General features: G+C 39.0%; 2 gene segments (V, D, J or C); both read right to left on the reverse strand.

The window, feature by feature from the left end:
* Positions 1 to 13977: 13977 nt before the first annotated feature.
* Positions 13978 to 14980, reverse strand: LOC102821623. The segment is given in 2 exon segments: positions 13978 to 14396; positions 14929 to 14980. Coding segments are annotated over 2 exon segments (471 nt in total).
* Positions 14981 to 22177: 7197 nt separating this feature from the next.
* Positions 22178 to 24004, reverse strand: LOC102827211 (the record flags this gene model as incomplete). The annotated part of the segment is given in 3 exon segments: positions 22178 to 22190; positions 23472 to 23766; positions 23956 to 24004. Coding segments are annotated over 3 exon segments (357 nt in total), but the record flags the coding sequence as incomplete, so codon positions are not given.
* Between the last annotated feature and the right edge of the window lie 47 nt (positions 24005 to 24051).

The raw sequence follows: 24051 nt of genomic DNA on the forward strand, positions 1-24051 counted from the left end.
CTATGTTATTTCTTCTTTTTTTCTTCTTTTCTTCATTTCCTTGTTTTTCCATTCTTCCTTTTCTGTTGCTATACTCCCCCTTTCCTTGTTCTTTTTGTCCTTTTTTCTTCTATATTTGTTAATCTTTTCTCCTTTCTCCTATTCATTTATTCATACGACACTTTTTTTTTTTAAAGTCCTTAACATAGACTACAAGTAATCTATCTTAGTAGCTATAAGTGTATGCTTTGTTGTTGTTGTTAGGTGCCATTGAGTTGGTATGGATTCATAGTGACCTTATGTATAGCAGAACGAAACATGGCCCGATCCTGGGCCAACCTCACTATTGTTGTCATGTTTGAGCCCACTGATGCTTCCACTTTGACAATCCATCTCGCTGGGGGTCTGCCTCTTTTTCTCTGACCCTCCACCCTACCAAACATGATATCCTTCTACAGTGTCTGGTCCCTACTGACAATATGTCTGAAGTATGAGAGACGAAATTCGGCCATCCTGGCCTCCAAGGAACACTCTGGCTGCACTTCTTCCAACACAGATCTGTTTGTTCTTTTGGTAGCCCATGGCACTTTCAATATTCTCAATATTCTCCATAAGTGCATGCTTACTTTGCTCTAAACAGTCTTTCCTGCTGTGGCTTCCAATCTTAGGGACATGCTGAAGAATCAGATTCAGCCTTTTGTTGTTGTTAAGTGCCGTCCAATTGATTCCAACTCATAGAGACCTTGTTTAGGGTTTCCAAAGAGTAGCTGGTGAGTTTGAACTGCCAGCCTTGTGGTTCACAGTCCAGTGCTGATCCTACAGTGCCACACCAGGAGTCCCAGATAAAGTCTAGGAAGGCAGAAATTACTGGAAGCTTACTCTATCCTCTGTTGTCTTTCCTTCTTCAGTCCATGAGTAGAAAAAGTGGCCATGGGGGTAGGGGAAGGGTTCTTCTGATTTTTTAAAATGGATGTAACAACTAGGATCGTCACTGTGAGGCTTGTCACCTCACCCTCATTCTCCTACTTTTGAGCTGAGTCATGGTCATCATACATTCCACCAAGTAGATGTGTTTAAAAGAGATTTTGCAAAAAAGAGGAAAAATAAATAAATACTTGTAGGCATATATGAAGGCGCTCTGGTAGCTTAGTGGTTATGAATCGGGCTGCGAACCTCAGGGTCAGCAGTTCGAAACTACTAGCTGTTCTGTGGGAGAAAGATGAGGTTTTCTGCTCCCATAAAGATTTACAGTCTCGGAAACCCTGTACAGGGTCACTATGAATCAGAACCGACTCCACAGCACATAACAAGAGCAACAGGCATTTATGACAGATAGCATCCAGATTTGGTATACTGTCTATAATATCAATTTCATTCTTCAGTGTATTTGTATAAGCTATAAAAGCTGGAGTTAAAACTGGTTAAGTCTGGTTGAAAGGAGTCGAGCACTATGGCTAGAGTCTTATACCACATTGTACACTAGAAGTATACAAAAACACATTACTTTTCTATAGATTCTATCAAGAAATATTAATATTAGTATTTTATGAACTGTTGGCAAAAGAAAATGTGATCCTATTTTTTATATATTAAAGTCACTACATGGTGTCAGTTTTAGAAAAATAGGTCAGCCCACAAATACAAGATTTTCAATATTCTCTCCATGTTAAAATACAAAAGAAAAATGGAAAGTACTGCTCTTTTAAGACTGCCTAGGAAAATTGGCTTCTATCTGCTACAGAAATTATTTCAAGTATGTTCCCTTTGAAAATTGTTCCTGGGTGTGTGTCAGGTTATATCAATATTCTTAAGCCCAATGTCCTTAAGGAATAATTAATTCACATTTTGTTCTATCAGACACAAAATACATCTGTGTGTATTAAGCAAATGTTATTAGATTTTAAAAAAATTTTTGGAAAGACAGCTTTATAGGCTTCATAATCTATGATGAAAAACATCAGCAATACTAGATTAAAAGAAAAATAATCAACCACAGGACAATGAATTACATGTGACATAATATGTAGACTTGGCCCTTAGTGTTATTTCTTTAAAGATTTTGAAATTTTCTAAATAACAGATTGATTTACAGCATAAAGAATATCATCTGTGAGTACTAAATTCCTTTTTAAAAATCATTTTTTTGAGACCAATTGGCCAACAATTACTTTAAGGTCAAAATGAGAATAAGGAGACAGGGAAACTAGAGTACTGGAAATGGCAGAACCAGAATGGAAACAATAACAATGTTGATGCAGTGTGAAGAATGTCACCAATGTCCCCGAAAAACCTATGTAGAGTTTGTTGTATGGGAACTTAATTTACTGTGTAAATATTCCCCAAAATGAGACATGATTTATTTTTAATTTTTATTGAGTTAAATCTCACCAATCATTATAAATAGATACGTTTCTGTGCTTTGTTATGGAGAAGCTGGGAAAAAAGATGCGTATGTTGCAATTACATTTAGAATTCCTTTCCATCAATTGAGATAGGGTTATGTGCTATGGAGTCGGTTTCAACTCATAGTGACCCTGTACAGGGTTTCCGAGGCTGTAAATCTTTACGGAAGCTGAAAAGCCTCATCTTTCTCCTGCACAACAGCTGGTAGTTTAGAACTGCTGACCTCATGTCTCACAGCTCAATTTGTAACCACTACGCTATGAGAGCTCCTTGGTCAAAGCATTTTCCCTAGGCATAGTTATGTCCCTGATGAGATTAAGGCTATGAAACAGACTTCCAGACTTAACTCGGTGGTGAGGGGGTTTGTGCAGGGGGGATGAGTTCCCTTGATATCATTTTGTGCTCTAAGAGGATGAATCTGAGAGAAGAAAATAAAAATTTTAAGGATGACCTCCAACCACAGCTCTCTCATCACTTTTTCACAATCCAAGAGAAAGAATATATTTTATAGAAGATTTAATGCTACAAGGAGAGTAGAAGATTTTTCTTCGCATTTAAGATAACTGGATCAAATCTTATACAGCCATGAGAAGATGGAGAAAGTCCCATCTGAATGCCAAGAAAGAACAGAAGAAGCTCAGATACGGAGTGACGTACTCAAAGTGATATTATTATTGTTGTTAAGTGCCGTTGAGTCATACCTACTCATATCAACCTTGTATAGGATTTCTGAGGAGCAGTTGCTAGATTTGAACCACCAACACTTAGGTTAACAGCCCAATGCTTATCCTACAGTGCCTCACCAGGACTCCATCAAAGTAATTGTTTTTGTTATTAAGTGCCATCAAGTTGGTTCAGACTCACAGTGACCCTGTATAGGTTTCCAAGGAACAGCTGTTGGTCAGAGCCTGATCTCAAAGCCAAATCTCCTGATTACCCAGCTGCTAAAATGACTCTAGGGATCATGCATCTCTTTGTTGTTCCTAGATGTCCTCGAGTTGGTCTTATGTACAACAGAATGAAACATTGCCTGATCCTGTGCCAGCCTCACAATTGTTGTTAAGCTTGAGCCCATTGCTGTTGTCACTGAGTCAATCCATCTCATTGAGCTTCTTCCTGTTCTTTGCTGACCCTATGATGTCCTTCTCCAGGGACTGGTTCTTCCTGATAACCTGCTCGAAGTATGAGAGACGAAGTCTCGTCATCCTGGCTTCTAAGGAGCATTTGGCTGTATCTCTTCAAACACAGATTTGTTAGTTCTTCTGACAGTCCTTGGTATTTTTAATATTCTTCTTCAACACCCTAACTCAGATGCCTCAATTCTTCTATGGTCTTCCTTATTCACTGTCCAACTTGCACATGCATGTGTGTGTTGCATTAAGCTACTGAAAATACCATGGCTTGGGTCAGGTGCGCCTTAGTCCTCAAATTGAAATCTTTGCCCTTGAACAGTTAGAAGAGGTCTTATTCACCATATTTGCTTACTTCTATGAGTCGTTTGATTTCTTGTCTGCTACTTCCATAAGTGCTGATAGTGGATCCAAGGAAAATGAAGTTTGACAACTTCAATCTTTTCTGAATTTACCATGAGTTATTTATTGGTCCAGTGGTGAGAATTTTGGTTTATTTTACTTTAAGGTGCAACCTGTATTGAAGGCTGTGACCTTTGATCTTCGTCAGTAAATATGCATATCGAATCCAACATTCAGTAGACCTTATCCCTATAGCAACTCATTCCGTTTAAAATGGGATGACACAGAGAGAGGAAGACCAGGAGGTCTGTGTAGCCTTTAACCATAGATGACCGATTTTGGTGTCAATTTTTATAGTGATAGAAGTAGGGATTTTTTGTGTGTTTTTTTGATGGTTTGGGAATTTTTTTTATTATATCTATTTCAATTCTCTGAAATTTGATAAGGTAAGGAAATGTTTACAAGGCTACTTCCTCCTTTCTTGTAGTCCCTTTTCTTTCCTCTGTTTTTTTCTTTTCTTCTCTGCAAAGGGCATGCCATTGTAGGTCTCTCTTTTTCTCTGTTTTTTTTGTTTGTTTGTTTGTTTTTTGTTTTTAGGTAAGACCCACCATTAATAAATGTCTTCCAGACATGCATGTTTACAGAAACAGCTGAAATGAAAAGAGGAGTTTTCATAATGAGATGAGATAGGACTTGGAACTACTGAATGTTAGATTCTATATACAGGTTTTACAGAGAAAGAAGCATATTTATCACAATTTCTGCACAACTTATATGCCAAAAGTGAAGCAATTATCCCATCCACTCTGGGGTAATTGCCTCACTTTAGCGCAGAGGCAGTAGCCCCATCTTGTGCCTAAGCAGGTGAATGCTTGTATTCAGATTCAGAACAAGTCTACCAACCTGTTTTTGTCAATTCGTTCTACAAACATGGAGTAGGATAGCTCAGACGTGCTTGTGATGTTAAAGGAAGGACTTAACCAAGTTTAGTAATTTATGGTTTCAGAACGAAACCACCACCTGTGACCCAGCAACATTTTTCAATAATAAAAGAGATCTTTCTTTTTTCACTTTTCTCACCACATGACTTTCCCCAGCTCAGGCAGTTGAGTGATTGGTCAGCACTACAAAAAAAGGCAGTAGAACAAAAAATAAAATAAAGACGTTTTCCCCTACTGCTTTATTTTAAATGTTTCAACTTGACAGGCAAAATTTTTAGGACATACAATTACATACCACAAGTTTGCCTACCTGAGATTAAATAAACAATTTCTAAATTGATCAAGGAGAAGGAAAAAGAGCATTAAAATGAAGAACCCAAAGACTTAAATTTTAATGTGTTCCTTTGGAGGAATTCTGCACCATATCCCTTTAACATACGGAAAAATCACCAAACCTTTGACCCACTTTCAGTTAGGTAATAAATCACAACACAGTCCTATTTTAATTTACTTCAATATTCTTCTCTCTGCTGTCCACGCCTCAAGCTTGATCCCTGCCTGCAGCATCTTCTCATTACTCTTCCTTTGGTTCTAGTACCTAGTTCTTTCAGGGTTAAAAGTAGCTACCATGGAGTCAGTTTTTAGTCATGGCAACCTTATGTGTGTCCCAGTAGAACTGTGCTTCATTGATTTATCAATGCCTGACTTCCCAGAAGTAGATCTTTTTTCTAAGGCACCTGTATTGTTGTGTTGTTGTTTAGTGCTGTGAAGTTGGTTCCAATTCATAGTGACCCTGTATGGAGTTTCAGAGGAATGGCTAGTGGATTTGAACCGCTGATCTTGAGGTTAGTAGTCCAGTGATTATCCTACAGCGCCATACCAGGACTCCAAGGCACCTGTTGTTGTTAAGTGCCATCAACATTGGTTCCAACCCACAGCGACCCTGCATAGGGTTTCCAAGGAGTGGTTGGTGAGTTTGAACCACCAATGTTGCGGTTCAAATGACCTTGCAGTCCAGGGTATTAACCCACAGAGCCACACCAGGACTCCTGTGGATGGACTCAAATCTCAAACCTTTCAATTAGCAATCAAGCAGTTAACCAATTACACCACCTGGGGATTTCCTTTCAGGATTGTTTTTGTTGTGTCTTTGAGTCAGTACCAATTCATAGTAACCCTGTATAGGGTTTCTGACACTATATGTATTTAGAGAGCAGAAACTTCATTTTTCTCCTACAGAGTGGCTGGTAGGTTTAAATTGTCGCACTTTTAGTTAGTAGTAAAGTGCTTATCCTACAGTGACATTATTTTCAGGTTAACTTGAGGGGACAGGAGGAAACTGAAAATGTTCCTCTTTGGAAGACACCATCCTTAGCCATCTCCTGATATCATGTAAAGAGGTGAGCCCTATGGGGTGCAAACCTGTTCAATTGCTTCTTCATAAACCCTCACTGGAGAAGGATATCATGTTTGGTAAGGTGGAGGGTCAAAGAAAAAGAGGAAGACCCCCAACAAGATGGATTGGCCAAGTGGCAGCATTGATGGACTCAAGCATGGCAACAGTTGTGAGGTGGGCCCAGGATCAGGCAGTGAGTCAGCACCAACTCGATGGCACCTAACAACAACAACAACAACAAACCCTAGAGGGTATGTCCAGCTATAGGCAATTCTGTCTCTCCCCTTTCTCTTTCTTTCAATTATAAGTCATCAGTGCAGTCTGTATTAGAAATTATTATGAAAACCATAATTTCAGGAGTTAAAAAGTTATTGTGTTCTATTCTGCAATAAGCAGAGCTTTATCAGTGTTATAATCATTTTCCTGACTATAAAGCTAAAATGCTGTGAAGAGACCAGGGAGAGTAAAATATAGATTTAAATCATTAAATAAAATATACTCAAATCTTAGAACTGTTTTAAACAGGAGGAAACACAAGCTCTGGTAGCACAGTGGTTGCGATTCAGGTTGCGAATCTCAAGTTCACCAGTTCAAAACTACCAGAGGCCCTGTGAATGAAAGATGAGGCTTTCTGCTTCACTACACTTTGGCGTTCTGGTGTGGCACTGTGGATTAATGCGCCGGACTGCAAAGCCATTTGAACTGTAAGGTTGGTGGTTCAAGCTCATCAGCTGCTCCTCAGAAACCCTATACAGGGTCACTATGGGTCAGAACCGACTAGACAGCACTTAACAACAACAACAGAAACAAACATAGATGACACAGATGGGGAAATCATAGACACCATAATTAGTTTCCAAAATTTAATCTCCATATGGAGACCTTTTATAGAGCACAAAGAACAAAGGAATCTCCTCCCACAACCTCGACTGATGAAAACAGCCATTGCATCACATAAGCATGCTGGGCCTACAGAAAGCAGGAAAGGAACTATTATACATAGGAGAGCTTATAGTTCCTGAGGCTCTCAGAATATGACATCACAACTAAGTGAGCATCGAGGGGGTGTGTCCCAGAATGTAATTATGAAGGCCAGCTGGGGCATGTGTCTCAAAGTCCACTTTAAATGTACTCTGTTTCTCACTCTGGCAGTTCAGTTGTCAGAGGTGCATGAGGTGCTCAAGAAAGATGATCATCTGAACACTTAAACCTAGGCACAAGATGGAATTAAGCTCTGCTTGGCAGGAGTTGTTCATAGGCAAAAAGTCTTCAGACTTCATGCTCTACAGCAGAACAGAGGATAAAATATTAAGGGATGATTGACTCCTTTTAAACCATCAGGGAGCTCATTAAAAAAGCAAACTCCTGGCCTCCTGCCAGACCTATTAAATCAGTATCTTTGAAAGTGAAGTTATTTTTTAAATAAATTCTTTATGGGACTCTTGAATGTACAGTAAAACTTGAGAAGTAGTGTCCAATTGATTAACTCTGGTAAGATTGTTTTTGTTTTTGTTTTTGTTTTTAAATCTCATTTTATGGTTCCTGAAGCATTTACTTTATCTTGGAATTTCCTTCATCTCAAAATTTGCTTGTTGTTGTTGGTGGTGGTGGTATCGAGTTGGTTCTGACCAATGGCGACCCTGTATAGGGTTTCCAAGGAGTGGCTGGTGAGCTTGCAGTTGAAACCAACTTTGCAGTCAGTGCTTTAGCTCACAGCACCACACCAGGACCCCTAAATTTGCTTACACCTCAGTTTTCTCATCTGAAAAATGGGATAATGTTACTTCATAATTACTGAATTATTACGTGCATATTTAAACACTGAGTTCTGACCAGCAAGGGCTCCATAAATGATAATGAAAATGATGGTGGTGAGGAGGAGGAAAACAGCATGGAGGCAGATGAAAATAAGAATCCTATAACTTTCGGATCCTCACCCCTAAATACATATGTCATACACAGGGATGACTGTGAGGCTGTAAGCCCTACTGAAATCCGCATGAAATCTGATGTCTTTTCTGCCTATGAACACTCCAGTCAGGCACAGACAGTTTAATTCCATCTTGAGCCTAGGTTTAAATGTTCAGGTCCCATTTTTTCTTGAATACCTCATGTACCTCTGACATCTGAATTAACAGTGTTAGAAGCAGAGTATATTTAAAAGTGGATTTAGGGTCACTTCCCTCAGCTGGCCCATGCAAGAAATTTTCTGGACACACTCCTTAATGGTCACCTGGTTGTTATGTCATATCCAAGTGCCTCAGAGACAGGCTGTAAACATTCCTATCTGTTTTCCATAGTCCTGGCATGCATATGTGACACATTGCTGCCATCAGCTAAGGTTATTGGAGAAGTTTCTTTTGTTCTCTGTGTCCTACAGTTGAGTAGATTATAAGCTGAGCTGCCAACAGCAAGGTCAGCAGTTCAAATCTCCCAGCTGTTTCATGTGAAAAAGATGAGGCTTTTTGCTCCCATAAAGATTTACAGGAAATTCTATACAGGGTTGCTATGAGTCGAACTGATGCCATGACATATAACAACAACAACAGTGTGGAGATAGAACTTTGGAAACTAATCATGGCATCACTGATGCTTTCTCGCTATGTTTGTCTTTGTCTTGGTTTTACTTCTGCTTAAAACTTAATAAGAGTCCTGGTGTGGCTTATATGGTTAATGCATCAGACTGCAAAGCTGTTTGAACTTCAAGGTCGGCAGTTCAAGCTCACTGGCTGCTCCTTGGAAACCCTATACAAGGTTGCTATGGGTCAAAACTGACTTGACGGTACGTAACAACAACAACAAGACTTAATAAAGAGTCTCTATAATATTTAGATGGAGGCCTGGTGTGGTGCTGTGGATTAATATGCTGGACTGCAAAGTCAGTTTGAACCACAGGGTCGGTGGTTTGAGCTCACCAGCTGCTCCTCAGAAACCATGTATAAGATTGCTATGGGTCAGAACCAACTCTACAGCACTTAACAACAACAACATAATATTTATATGTTTGAAGATGGGGTTCTTTTCTCCCCTACAATAGCCCAAAGGGCTAACATGGGGAAAAAACCACTTAACAAAACTGTCTTTATTTGCAGATGACATGAGTGTGATGTAGAAAATTATAAAAAATACATTAATCATTAGAATTAACAAGTAAATTTAGCAAGTTAGCTGAACATAGCATATTCGGGTTCTAATATATACAATAAATACCTACAGAAACAGCAGCCAAGAATTCAAATGACATATTATATTAAGCAATTCTGCTACACAAGACCTCTTTATATGTTAAAGATTAAAAGTATCAGTTTGAGGACTAAGGTGCATCTGACCCAAGCCATGCATGGTATTTTCATTAGCCTCATACGCATGTGGAGTCCAAGTGTGGTGCTATAGGATAAAGCACTGGACTGCATGGTCGGTTTGAACCACAAAGTTAGCTGTTCAAACTAACCAGCCGCTCCTTGGAAACACTATACAGGGTGGCTAAGAGTAGAAACCAACTTGATGGCACTTAATAAAAGCAGCAATGATATATGCATGGGAAAGTTGAACACTGAATAAGGAAGACAGTAGAAGAATCGATATGTTTGAGTTACGGTATTCAAGAAGAATATTGAATGCACCATGGACTACCAGAAGAACCAACAGAGCTGCATTGGAAGAAGTGCAGCCAGAATGCTCTTTAGAAGCCAGTGTGGTGAGACTTCATCTCTCATACTTCAGACACCTTGTCAGGAGGTACCAGTCTCTGGAGAAGGATATCACGCTTTTTAAAGTGAAGGGTCAGAGAAAAAGAGGAAGACCCCCAACAAGATGGATTGGCACAATGACAGCAGCAATGATCTCAAGAATACCAACAATTGTGAGGATGGCACAGGACTGGGAGGACAGAGGGTTGTTATGAGTGGAAGCTAGTATGATGGCACTGAATATTAACAATATACATTAGAAACAATAGTAAAGAAAACATTTAAAAACACTTAAGATAGCATGAAATCATAACTAGGATTTGGGAGAAATTATTACTAGGATTCTCACAAAGCACTACACTGACAACTAAAGTTATTGCTTAGAAAAAGATGACCTAAATAAATTGTGAGATACTCTATACTTAGGGCATGAAAACTCACATGCTATCAATTTTGGATACATAGATTGAATCCCTTTGGGCAGGGAGGCAATAGGAGCAAAATTGTAGCTAATGTTTTGTGGAAATTCAAATATGATTCTAAAAATTGGTAAGAAATCACAAAGGGCAACAATATTGACAACAATAAAAATGAAGAAAAATCATACTATAAAAAAAACATACTTATAAATTTACAAAGGAGCTCTGGTAGCATAGTGGTTATGCATTGGGCTGTAAACCACAAGGTCAGTAGTTCAAATCTATTAGCCATGCCGGAGAGAGAAAGATGAGGCTTTTTGCTCCCATAAATATTTACAGCCTCAGTAACCCTATACAGGGTCACTATGTGTCAGAACTGACTCAATGACACACTATTATCACCATACATTTATAGGCACATTATAGCATAGATCCACCACTCGTCTGTCAGATTGTTGTACTGTGATGGCTTGCATGTTGCTGTGATTCTGGAAACTATGCCACTGGTATTTTAAATATCAGCAGTCACCCATGTTGGACAGGTTTCAGCTATGCTTCTGACTAAGACAGATTAGGAAGAAGAAGAGATGAGCTACTTCCAAATATTTAGTCACTGAAAACGTATGCATAGCAGTAGAACACTGTCAGATGGCACCAGAATATTGACTATTGAAACATAATGAAGAGCAACAGAATATTGTCCGATGTAGAGCCAGAAGATGAGCCCCTCAGCTTGAAAAGCACTAAAAATACAACTAGGGAAGAGCTGCCTCCTCAAAGTAGAGTTGACCATTTTAACGAAAATAAGCAAAGTTTTGGGGACCTTCATTTGCTGATAGGACATAACTCAAAATGAGGTGAAATAGCTGTAAACATTAATCACTAATCAGAACATGGAATTTAAAAAGTATGAATCTAGGAAAACTGGAAGTTGTCCAAAAAGAAATGCAACACATAAACACTGATATCCTAGGCATTTGTGAACTAAAATGGGCTGGTATTGGTGATTTTGAATCTGGCACTCACATGGTTTACTGTACTGGGAATGACAAATGGAAGAGGAATGGCACTGCATTCCTCTTCAAAAAGAATGTTTCAAGATCTATCTTGAAGTACAGCGCTGTATGTGATGGACTAATATTCATACACCTACAAGGAAGACTAGCTAAACAACTATTATTCAAATTTATGCACCAACCACTGAAGCCAGTGATGATGAAATTTAAGAATGCTACCAATTTCCTCAGTCTGAAACTGATCAAACATGCAATCACAGTGTATTGATAATTACTGGTGATTAGAATGCAAAGTTAGAAACAAAGAGGAAAGATCAGTATTTGGAAAATATGGTCTTGGTGATAAAAATGGTGCTGGAGAGCATACAACAGAATTTTGCAAGACTAATGAATTCTTCATTGCAAATATTTTTCAAAATAACACAAAAGACAACTGTACATATGGCCCTCGGCAGATGGAATATACATAAATCAATTGACTACATCTGTGGAAAGAGATGGTGGGAAAGCTCCATATCATCAGCTAAAGCAAGGCCAGGGCAGACTGTGGAACAAACCAACAATTGCTAAAATGTAAATTCAGGCTAAACCTGAAGAAAATTAAAACCAGTCCACAAGAGCCTAAATATGACCTTGAACATATCCCACCTAAATTTAGAGATCTCAAGAACTGATTTAATGCACCAAACATTAAAGACTGAAGACCAGAAGAGTTGTGGGATGACATTAAGAACATCATATAGGAAGAAAGCAAAAGGTCATTAAAGACAAGGAAGAAATAAAAGACCCAAATGGATGGAAGAAGAGACTCTGAAACTTACCCACTAGAGTAGAGATAGAAGAAATGAAGACGAAAAAAGCTGAACAAAAAGACTTCATTTTACTCAGATCAACCACCAACAATTATGGAAGCAGCAGTCAATAAATCAAACAACTTATTCCAATAGGCAAATCTGGACAAGACCTCTTTAAAATGTTCAAGAGCCAGGATGTCAGTTTGAGGGTTAAAGTGAACCTGACCCAGACCATGGTATTTTCTATATAACTTCATATACATGTGAAAGTTGGACAGTGAATAAAGAAGACCGTAGAAGAATTGATGCATTTGAGTTATGATGTTGAAGAAGAATATTAAAAGTACAAAGGACTACCAAAAGAACAAACAAATTTGTGTTGGAAGAAATTCAACAAGAATGTTCCTTAGAGATCAGGATGGCAAGACTTCATCTCTCATGCTTCAGACATATAATCAGGAGGGACTAGTCTCTGGATAAGGACATCATTCTTGGTAAAGTGGAGGGTCAGCAAAAAAGAGGAAGACCCCCAGTGAGATGGATTGGCACAGTGGCAGCAGTAACGAGCTCAAGCTTGGCAACTCTGAGGTTGGCGCTGGAATGGACAGGGTTTTGTTCTGCTATGCATAAGGTAGCTATGAGTTGGTACCAACACAACAACATCTAACAACAACAAATATATAGGTGGAAATATGTACTAACTAACAGACAAATGAAATAATATGCAGAGACCAGAAATAGAGCCACGTATATGTATATGGTCACTGGATTTGTGTAAAGAGCCACTGTAGTTCAGTGGGGGAAAGAGGGTCTTTTCATTAAATAGTGATGGAGCAATTGAACATCTCTATGATCAAATATAAGGAGCTCTGGTAGCGCAGTGGTTATGAATTGGGCTGCGAACCACAAGGTCAGCAGTTTGAAACTGCTGCTCCATAGGAGAAAGATGAGGCTTTCTGCTCCTATAAAGATTTACAGCCTCAGAAGCCCTGTACAGCGTCGCTATGAGTCGGAACCAACTTCACGGCACTTAACAACAACACCATGATGGTATATGGAGTCCTGGTGTGGCACTATGGGTTAATGCGCTAAACTACAAGGTCAATATGAAACACAAGGTTGGCCATGAAACTCTATTTCACACCATAACAAAAATTGACTTAAAGTAGAATACACACCTAAGTGAACTACACATTCCCATGCCTTGGAATAAGGCTAAGGTTCTAACAAGAAACATACTAGCCATGAAAGAAAGACATTGAATTGTTGAACGTTAGTATTATTTATTATTTATTTTGTGTGTTGTTGTTGTTGTTAAGTGGCATCGAGTAGGTTCCAACTTATAGTGACCCTGTATAGGTTTTCCAAGCAGCAGATGGTGAGTTTGAACTTCTGACCTTGCAGTACAGACCACTTTGCTGTCCAGTGCTTGTCCTACAGTGCCATTTAAGAAAGCGAACAATCAAGCATCAGATTAGTTAAATATTTACATTCCATGTTTTTGACAAGAGTTCATATTCATAATGTATAAAGAGTACCTACAAATGAAAAATAGATAATATCCCAATGTAAACATAAGCAAAAACTTGCACATGAATGGAACAGAAAAGAATATTCAGACAGTCAATGAACACATGAAAATGTGCTAAGCATCATTATTCTTCATGGAAAGCAAATTAAAACCACAATGAGAAAATACTACATCAGCAGAATGGCTTCAGTTAAAACCACCACAACAAAAACCTAGTTGTTGGTGAATGTACTGGCACTCTCACTAACATAGTGCACAAAGGGACTGTGCAGGGAACCTGGATAGAATGGACAGTAATGTGCATCTTTATCTGAGCCTTTGTTTTCCATAGGACCCCTCAGGAAGAGGTTCTAGGCGCTGAGGAAACACTCCGTTCTCTGAGGAGAAAAGACCCAGAGCTGTTTGTGGCATTTATTCCACAGCCCCAGCTGTAGAGTTTTGGTATAGTCTGCAGGTGCCTGGGGAGAACTGTGTCTATAGCACAAAGGTAGGTAGCTGAGTCTTCAGATTTAGCGGTTGTGATGTGCAGGGAACTTTCCTTTTTTGATAATGTTGCTTTCAGTCCCTCTTTCTGCTTTTCATCCCCAACTGAATACAAGAGGAAGAGCAATTCAGGGCCTTTCCCAGGCTCTTGCTTATACCACTGTAGTCCTCTAAAATTGCTGACCGAGAAACTGCAGTTGAGACTAGGATTGTCTCCCTCCTGGATTATCAGTGCCTGCGGACTCTGTTCCACTTGATCTTCTCCATTTAACCCTGGTCAGGAAAACAAAATCAGAAATGACACAAAGTGTTTAGTTCAGCAGTTTTAAAAACACCTGACAGGAAACTCGGGATGAATTAAGACCCTCTCTCTTTTCTCCAACTTTGAATGAATGTACCCATAGGGTTCTCATCTCCAATTTAAAGAGCCTTGGTGGTATTAACTGAAAAGGTAAATGTTCAAATCCATACAGTGGATCTACGGGATAAAGAACCAAAGATCTGTTTCCATAAGATTGTCATTGTTGTTAAATGCTGTCGAGTAGGTTCCAACCCATAGCAACCCAGTATAGGGTCTCTGAGGAGCAGTTGGTGAGCTTGAACCACTGACCTCATGATTCAAAGTGTTTTTGCCGGCCAGTGCACTTACCCAAAGCGCCACACCAGGACTCCTCCATAAAGATTACAGCCATGAAAACCCTATGGGGCTACTCTATAGATCTACCCTATGGGTTACTATGTAACAGGAGATGACTATGAATGAAAAAATGCACTCCACAGCACCTAACAATAGCCTCCAACTTACAGCCAAACTGAAGGCACAAGACTGCTAATGCATATCCCAGGATTTCCTTCATCTTGATATCCCAGTCTTGATACTGTTTGGGATTTCAAACCTTCTCTTCTTAGAGTAGCTGTTTCTGAGTCGTAGTTTTTGTTCTCCAGTGCACAAGATAACCTTCCTGTTGGAGACTCAGCCAATCAGTGCAAGCGTTCATGCTTTTGAAATTTAAGGCATCTGGGAAATTAAGGAAATGGAACCACTGCCACCTTGTGGCTACACACCCAACCTCATCGGTAGCCACTTCATGCCACCTACAAAGAAGAAAAAGAAATGAGGAAAGAACACTGTTCATATTTGGAAGGCATAGTGCATATCACGTTTAAAGTAGTATTAAGAAAAGCTTTGTCTTGGTTGCACTTTTAAATATTTCATTGCTCTTTAAATGACCTTCAAGCCAAGCAGCTACCAGAAATTATAATTTAGTTGAACCAAAGTGGTAGGTGCAGTTTCTCTTTAAAGAACACAAGAAGCTGAGCATATGCAACCTTAAAGCTCTGGGGAAAAAAGGGAGAATCAAATAGATTGTGAATATGTTTAGAAACTCCTTTGATACAGTGGGCAGAGAATTAGGAACATAAAGAAATCCATTACTGTGAGTAATTGGAGTCCTATTTGTGGCACTATGGGATAAAGCACTTGACTGGAAGGTCACTTTGAACCGCAAGGTTGGTGGTTCAAATTCATCAGCCGCTCTTCAGCGTCGCTGACGAATACAGCGTCGCTATATAGGATTTCTGTATTGGAACCGACTCGAAGGAAAGCACTTAACAACACAGACAAAAGACCAAGTGTGCGGAATCCACATACCTGAAGTTTTTGTTAAGTGCCATCGTGTAGATTCCGACCCATAGCGAACCTGTATAGGGTTTCCAAGGAGCAGCTGGTGAGCTTCAACCATCAACCTTGCAGTTCAAACGACTTTGCAGTCTGACGCATTAACCCACAGTGCCACACCAGGAATCGATAAATCGTAGAAAAGCGGGAGAGAAGAGCATGTCAGAGGGGTAAAAAGAGTTAGCCACTTATGGACTTCAGAGAGACTCAGAAGTCACTGTGAGTATGTATGAGGGGGGCTGGTTATTGTCCATGCAAATATAAACATGTCACACAATAAAATCGATTGCAGTGTAAGTAAGTTTTACTTCTTTATTTGACCTTAAGGACCCTAGCTCTCATTCATAAAAGCAACTATTCTATTTTGCTGTGTTCTCACACACAGATATTTTCAGATAAACCTGTTTACTCTGTTCTGTGCCTTGCTTGTTTCCACTCAAAATATTGATTCAAGATTCTCTTTTATTTAACACTTACATAGTATACCATTCTATAGATGTGTCATATTTTAATTAAGCAGTTTGTATTTTTGCAAGTTTAAGTTTCCAATCTATTAAGACAAATTATGTTAAAAATAAATATCCTGTACAAGCGCATTAGCCAACACCAACAAGCATATAAAAATACTGAACTAAGAAGAACCACTAAAAGGGATACATGCCTTTGTCACTTAATGAATATTGCCGAAATGTTTTTAAACAAGCAATAGCAATCTGCACATTTGCAATGTGTTAGTCTATTTCTCCACTCCCTTGCCAACACATTTTATTATCAAACAGCTTTATCTTTCAATTTAATAGGTGAGAACTGCTCATTCAAAGTATCAGGTTTTGTTTCTATTTATTAAGGGTGAAGCTGGAATCATAAACATAAACTAAAAATCTATTTAAATGTCTATCCTTCAACAGTCTGTTGAAAGTGATGTTTAAGTGCTTGTTTGGGACTCAGAATACCTGGAATCACACTTCAAATCTATGATGTGTTTGCTGTGTGATTCTGAACAAGTTGTTCAGTGACTCTCTCTGTGACTCAGTTTTTCATCTCAGTAATGGAGAAAGAACATTATTCATCTCATAGAATTCTTGTGAGAATCATTTGTAATATATGTTGAGACAGAGAGACCAATTTGTTCTTTCTCTTTCTATCTGTATATTTATTGATTGAGATAGAGTAAATAGATAAATGAAAAATAGAGATACTTAGATTATATACCTATTCACCTACCCACATATGTTACTGTTAAGTACCATTGAATCAGTTCCAAAACACAGCGACCAATCAACATAGAGTTTCTGAGGAACAGCTGGTGAGTTTGAACTGCAGACATTGCGGTTCAAAATCGACCTTGCAATCCAGTGCTTATACTACAGAGCTACACCTGGACACATATATAGATAGAAAAAATGTAGAACATAGAATATATGAAGCACTCAATACTTGTTGTTGTTAAATGTCGTCGAGTTGGTTCCTACCCATAGCGACCTTGTATAGGGTTTCCGAGGAGCAGTTGGTGAGCTTGAACCACCAACCTATTAGTTCAAACAGACTTTGCAACCCAGTGCATTAGCCCACAGCACCACACCAGGACGCAATACTAGCTGTTATTATTAGTGTCAATTTTCTTTGAGAAAGTTAATTTTTATTGATCTGCAAAAGCTCTTTATATATTAAGGTAATGTTTCTCTATGTTTTGAACCATTTTGTTCTACTTGTTGTTGTTAAGTGTCTTTCAGTCAATTCTGACTCATATCAGTCCTGTATAGGGTTTCCAAGACTGTAGATCTTAGTGGAAGCAGAAAGCCTCATTTTCCTCCCATGGAGCAACTGGTAGACTCAAATCGCCAATCTTGTGGTTTGCAGTCCAGTGCTTATCCTACAGAGCCACTGTGCTCCCTTTTCTACTTAGGGGCTTGTTTTGTTTACCTTTTTAATGGCGTTTTTGCCATGAGAAATGTTTGTTTTTATATATTCTTATGTAGAGAATGTGTTCACCTTTATCATGCCTTCTGAAGTTGTGGCCTGGCTTAGAAAATCTGACCCACTCCAAGATTTTTTTGAAATCTAAACATATCTGGTATGTTCAGGATTAAACCTTGTAACTCTATAGTTTTGGTGAATTTGGAATTATTTTGATCTAAAGATTTGGTAACTTGCTCAGGTAAAGTTATAGCCTAGAAAACCCTATGTGGCAGTTCTATTCTGTCACACTGATTTCCATAAGTCAAAAATTGACTCTATGGTGCCAACCAACAGCAACAAGAAGTGAGGTAAGGGTTCATTTTTTTTTTTTTTTTTTTACAGTGGCTAGCCAATGATCCCAACATATCTGTTGAATAATCCATATTTTTTCCCTCTGGTTAGTATTACTTTTGCAGTACAGTACTTTTCTGTATGTAATTTGAATCTACTCCTGTCTTGTCTCTTCTCTTCCATCAACCTGTTCAGTGTACTTTTCCTAGTACCAACTGTTTTTAGTCATTCCAACTCTATAATAGTATTTTATGTCTGAAGTTCCGTTTCCTGTTTTCATCCCATCATTCACCCTCCATTATTCTTCTGTTTAAAAATTGTTTCAGATTTCCAGCATTATGAGTCTTCATTTGAATGTTAGAATCAGCATTTCTAGTTCCAAGTAAATATTTTTAAATGTCAAGGTATCCATATTTAAGACAGTGCCACGTTGCTATAAAAAATAAGAGCTATTGCATTTAGACTTCATTTGCTTCATAAAATTTAACCTCAATAATGTCTTAATTTAAATTGCAAACTATTTTTCTAAGAATATAGAAATTGATAAGTATATATGTATGAATGGCAAAACTGCTACTGCTTAATTTGCCTTAGTCTAGGACACACCACAAGGAGCCCTGTGGTGAAATGCTAGGCTGCTAACTAGAAGGTCAGTGGTTCGAATCCTCTTGCATATTGCATAGGACAAAGATGTGACAATCTGAGTCCATAAAGATTGACAACCTTGAAACCCTATGGGCAATTCAACTCTGTCCTATAGAGCTGCTATGGATCAGAATTGACTGGACAGCACGTCCTCTAGACTTTGTCACAGAACATATGTTTAACATATCAGTGGTTTTTAAGATAAATTTTGTCACTGAACATGAATTTATCATGTTGAATTATACATCATTTATATGTGCTCTCTTTGAACTTGTACCAATAGCACACCCTGTCCCTGTTAGCTACATCCAAATAAAAAAGCATTAACTTTCAGATTCACAACTTCTGTTTCATTTCACCCCTTTTCCCACTCAACAAGAAAAAATAAGCTACGCAGGATTTTTGCACTAGAGTATCAACATATTGTTTATTTTTCTTTGAGAATTGGATAACCCATTGTTATTGTTAGGTGCTGTTGAGTCAAGTCTCACTTACAGAGACCCGATGGACAACAGAATGAAACACTGCTGGTTCTGGGCCATTCGCACAACTGTGATGTTTGAGTCCAGGGATGCAGTCATGTGTCAGTTCATCTCATTGGGGCCTCTAGTCTTTTTCACTGACCTCCTTTACCAAGCATAATGTTCTTTTTTAGAGACTGGTCCTTCCTGTTAGCATGTCCAAAGTACGTGAGATTATCTGTAAATTCAGGTGGGGTTTGTTCAAGGTCATATTTTAGCTCTCATGGACTTATTTTCATTTTCTTCAGCTCCAGCCTGAACTTGCATATAAGTAATTGATAGTCTGTTCCATTATCTGTCCCTGGCCTTATAGTGACTGATACAAGGAGCTTTTCCACCATCTTTCCATAGATATAGTCAATTTGATTTCTCCATATTCCATCTGATGAAGTCCATGCGTAGAATCATCTTTGATGTTGTTTAAAAATGATATTTGCAGTGAAGAAGTCATTGGGCTTGCAAAATTCTAGCATACAATCTTCATCAGGAGCTGGCATGAACTGCTTCCAGATCTGGTGTCCTGACTCTGGACAACACCTGTTGTTGTTGTTATGTGACGTGGAGTCGGTTCCGACTCATAGCAACCCTGTACAGGGTTTTCGAGGCTGTAAATCTTTACAGAAGCAGAAAGCCTCATCTTTCTCCCACGGAACAGCTGGTAATTTCGAACTGCTGACCTTGTGGTTCGCAGCCCAATTCGTAACCACTACGCTGCCAGAGCTCCATCCAGACAACATCTATGCCTGCAAAAACTCCATCTAGGACCTTATGCCAGACTCCTTCCCTTCTCCCCTCCTACCCCATGAGTTAGTTCCTTAGCTGGTAGCGGCTACTGACCCATACTGGGTGCCCAAACCTGCCTCTCTACAATCTTCTCCTCTTTAGATCCTCCCCAACCCCATTTTTCTCCTTCATTTTTTCTCTTCTTTTCTTTCCCTTTCTTTGCTTTTTATTTATTTTTTCTTTCTTTTCTTCTGTTTTCTATTTCCACTTTCCTTCTTACTTTTTTGTCTCTTCGTTTTTTTCTTTACTATTCTCAGTTCTTCACCTTCACCTAAATTTTACTTACTGCGTTTTTCATTCTTTTTCTTTTCCCTTGTCTTCCTTTTTTCTTTTTAATTACTAAATTCTGTTTTCTTGCTGTTATTTGCTGGTTTTCCCCCACTTGTTTTTTTTCTCCCCTTTATTTATGTTGTTTGTTTTTGTTTCTCTCTCTTTTTTTCTTTCTTTGTTTTTCTTGTCCCACCCAATCAGAGACAACAACTAAGCCCACCTGGCGCAGGCACACCCATACTGCCTGCCTCCTCAACTACTGAGCAAGAACCATTATTCAGTACTGCTGTTGCTGTTAAGTGTCGATGAGTCAGTTCTGACTCATAGTAATCCTGTATAAACTGGGGACCTTAAACTGCCAACCTTGTGGTTCAAACCGACCTTGCAATGCAGTGCATTAACCCACAGCACCACACCAGGACTCCAGTATTTACTATTATAATGACTGAAGAAACAAATTCAAGCCTCAACTTGCAATAATAAAGGATTCTATGGGTACAATATTGAACAATGCAGAAGCCATCAAAAGAAAATAGAAGGAATAAAAGTCACTGTACCTAAAAGGAATGGTTGATGTTCAGCCATTTCAAGAGATAACATCTAATCAAGAGCCACTGATACTGAAGAAAGAAGTCCAAGGTGTAGTGAAGGCATTGGCAAAGAACGGGGTCTAGAGATTGAAGTTTTTGAACAAACTATTGCAGCATTTGAGTACGCATTCATCTATTCCAAGAAATTTGGAAGACAGCTACTTGGCCAGCTGATTGGAAGAGATCCATATTTATGTGCCTTCCAAAGAGATTATGGAAATCATCAGACAATTGTGGAAATCATCAGACAATATTATTAATATCACATGAAAGTAAAATTTTGCAAAAGGTTGTTCAAAAACAGTTGCAACCGTACATTGACAGGGAACTGGCAGAGGTTCGAGCCATATTCAAGCAAGGACATGGAATGAGGGATATCTTTGCTGATGTCAGATGGCTCTTGACTGAAATCAGAAAATACTAAAAATATGTTTGCCTGTACTTTATTGACTATGCAAAGGCTTCCGATGGTGTGGATCATGACAAGATGTGAACCACATTGCAAAGAATGGATATTCCAGAACACTTGATTGTGCTCATGAGGAACCTGTACATAGACCAAGAAGCAGTCATTTGAACAGAGTAAGGGTCCACTGAATTGTTTAAAATCAGGGACGGTATGCATCAGGGTTGTATTTTTTTTTCAATGTACTTATTCAATCTGTATGCTAAGCAAAAAATCTAAGAAACTGGATTATATGAAGAAGAAGGCAGCATTGAGATTGGAGAAAAACTCATTAACAATCTGACATATGCAAATGACAAACTTTACTTGCTGAAAACATTGTTGTCATTTTTGTTAAGTGCCATCCAGTCTGTTCCAACCCATAGAGATCCTGCATAGGGTTTCTGAGGAGTGGCTGATAAGCTTGGACCACTGACCTTGTGGTTCAAACCGACTTTGCAATCCAGCACATTAACCCACAGCACCACACCAGGACTCCTGCTGAAAGCGTAGAGGATTTAAAATACTGATGAAGATCAAAGACAACAGCCTTCAGTATAGGTTATAGCTCAATGTAAAGAAAATCAAACTCATCACCACTGCACCAACAAATAACATCATAATAAATGGAGAAAAACTTGAAGTTGTACATGATTTCATTTTGTTTGGATCCACTATCAACACTCATAGAAGCAACAATCAAGAAATCAAATGATGTATTGCATTAGTCAAATCTGCTGCCCAAGACCTTTTTAAAGTGTTCAAAAGTAAAGATGTCAGTTAGAAGACTAAGGTGTTCCTGACCTCAGTCATGATGTTTTTGACAGCCTATTATTCATGTGAAACTTGCACAATGAATAAGACAGACCATAGAAGAATTGATGCATTTGAGTTATGGTGTTGGAGAGAGTTCTGGTATGGCACTGTGGGTTAATGCACTGTGGGTTAATGCACTGCAAGGTCAGTTTGAACTACAAAACTGACTTGACAGCACTTAACAACAACAACAATAAGAATAAACAAATCTTTATTGGAAGAAGTACAGCCAGAGTACTCCTTCTAAGTCAGGATGGCAAAACTCCATGTCTCATACTTCAGACATGTTCTCATGAAAGATCTTTCCCTGGAAAAAGACATCACACTTGATAAAATGGAAGGTCAGTGAAAAAAAGGATGTTCCTAAACCAGATGGATTGGCAAAGTGCAGCAGCAATGGGCTCAAGCTTAACAACAATTATGAGGATGCTTCCGGACTGGGCAGTGTTTCCTTCTGTTGTGCATAGGGTCACCATGAGTTGGAATTGACTCGATGGCACCTAACAACAGCCATCTGATCATTGGTAGACAGCAGCCAATACAAGCTAAACCTGCCTTCAACATTGCTACACAAGCATCTAACGAAGAACTGTAGACACACTCACCAGGAGACAGGTAGTGAGTGCCTAAGAGCAAACCAGCATACAATCCTCAATTAAATGTAACAATTTAACAAATTAGTAAAACTAATATAACAATATCATAATGTCTCAGAGTGATTTCATGGATATTTTAGATCTAAGACAGTGTCAAGATTTAATAGCAATGCATAAATATTTATGGAGTAAGCCTGCATAATCTTATAATTTAGGTGTAGATTTGGCCAGTTGTTTCCAAATTTTCTAAGTCAGTTCTATTTTAACGTAATCAACACACACACGTGCACACTTGTTTATAAATCTTTTTACTACATGATGCTTTTTATGAAAAGTAATTCTGGTGGTGGTTATGTGCCTGGAGTCGGTCCCAACTCATAATGACCTTGTACAGGGTTTCCAAGGCTATAAATCTTTACGGGAGCAGAGAGCCTTACTTTCTCTCTTGAAGCAGCTGGTAGATTTGAACTGCTGACCTTTGAGTTAGAAGCCCAGCTTGTACTCCACTATGAAACCAGAACTCCTAAATGAGACTTCCTACATACAAGTAAAATGCTACTTCTGAGCAAGAGAGGCAGTGTATTTTCTAAAGTCAAGTGTTCCCCTTCTAGGCCCCCATCTCTACAGACAGAGCCCTGCCTCTTCCTGACTGTACTGTAATTCTTGCCCAGGTGTCCACAGTATAGGGATGCCTCTTGCAGAGTTCTGTGGTTTCTGTAGGACTCCTCCAAGTACCCACCTCACTGTGGTATCTCTCAGAGCACAGAAATACACTGCTGAGTCCTCAAGCTGTAAGACTGTGATGGTGAGGCTGATGGATTTGGTTGCTTTCTGGAAGTTCAGAGAATACCGACCCTCTGTTGCATTCTGCTCATTATAATACTCCTGACGAATAAGAAAAATCATTTTCCCAGTTGGTGTTTGTTTGTACCAGAATAAATAGAAATCTGATGTCGCAACTTCATATGCACATTTCAAGGTTACTGACTCCTTCTCCGACACAGAAATTGCAGGTTGGGCTTGAGTTACCTTCTGGGCCATGCTGGATCCTGAAAGAAAAAAAGAGAATTAGACTGATTTTTTTTGGTGGCCCCACCTTAGTGTGGTAAGAAGATGCAGGACTGAGAGCACGGATTTCCCTGACTGCTACCTTACCTATGAGAAAATAAAAACCTGCCTTTCCCTGCAAAGTTGGCAGCTGAGAGGACCCTGAGTCCTGTGTTGGTGGCCATCCTTACCAAGACAGATGGAGGCTAGGAGTGCCCTCAGCAGTTTGGAGAGCAGCATGTTGACAGTTCTTCCCCTAAGTTAAACGCACTGTGTTTTGTCTCCCA

This window comes from Chrysochloris asiatica, unplaced genomic scaffold, assembly GCF_000296735.1.
Source record: "Chrysochloris asiatica unplaced genomic scaffold, ChrAsi1.0 scaffold00017, whole genome shotgun sequence".
Classification (NCBI taxonomy): Eukaryota; Metazoa; Chordata; class Mammalia; order Afrosoricida; family Chrysochloridae; genus Chrysochloris; species Chrysochloris asiatica.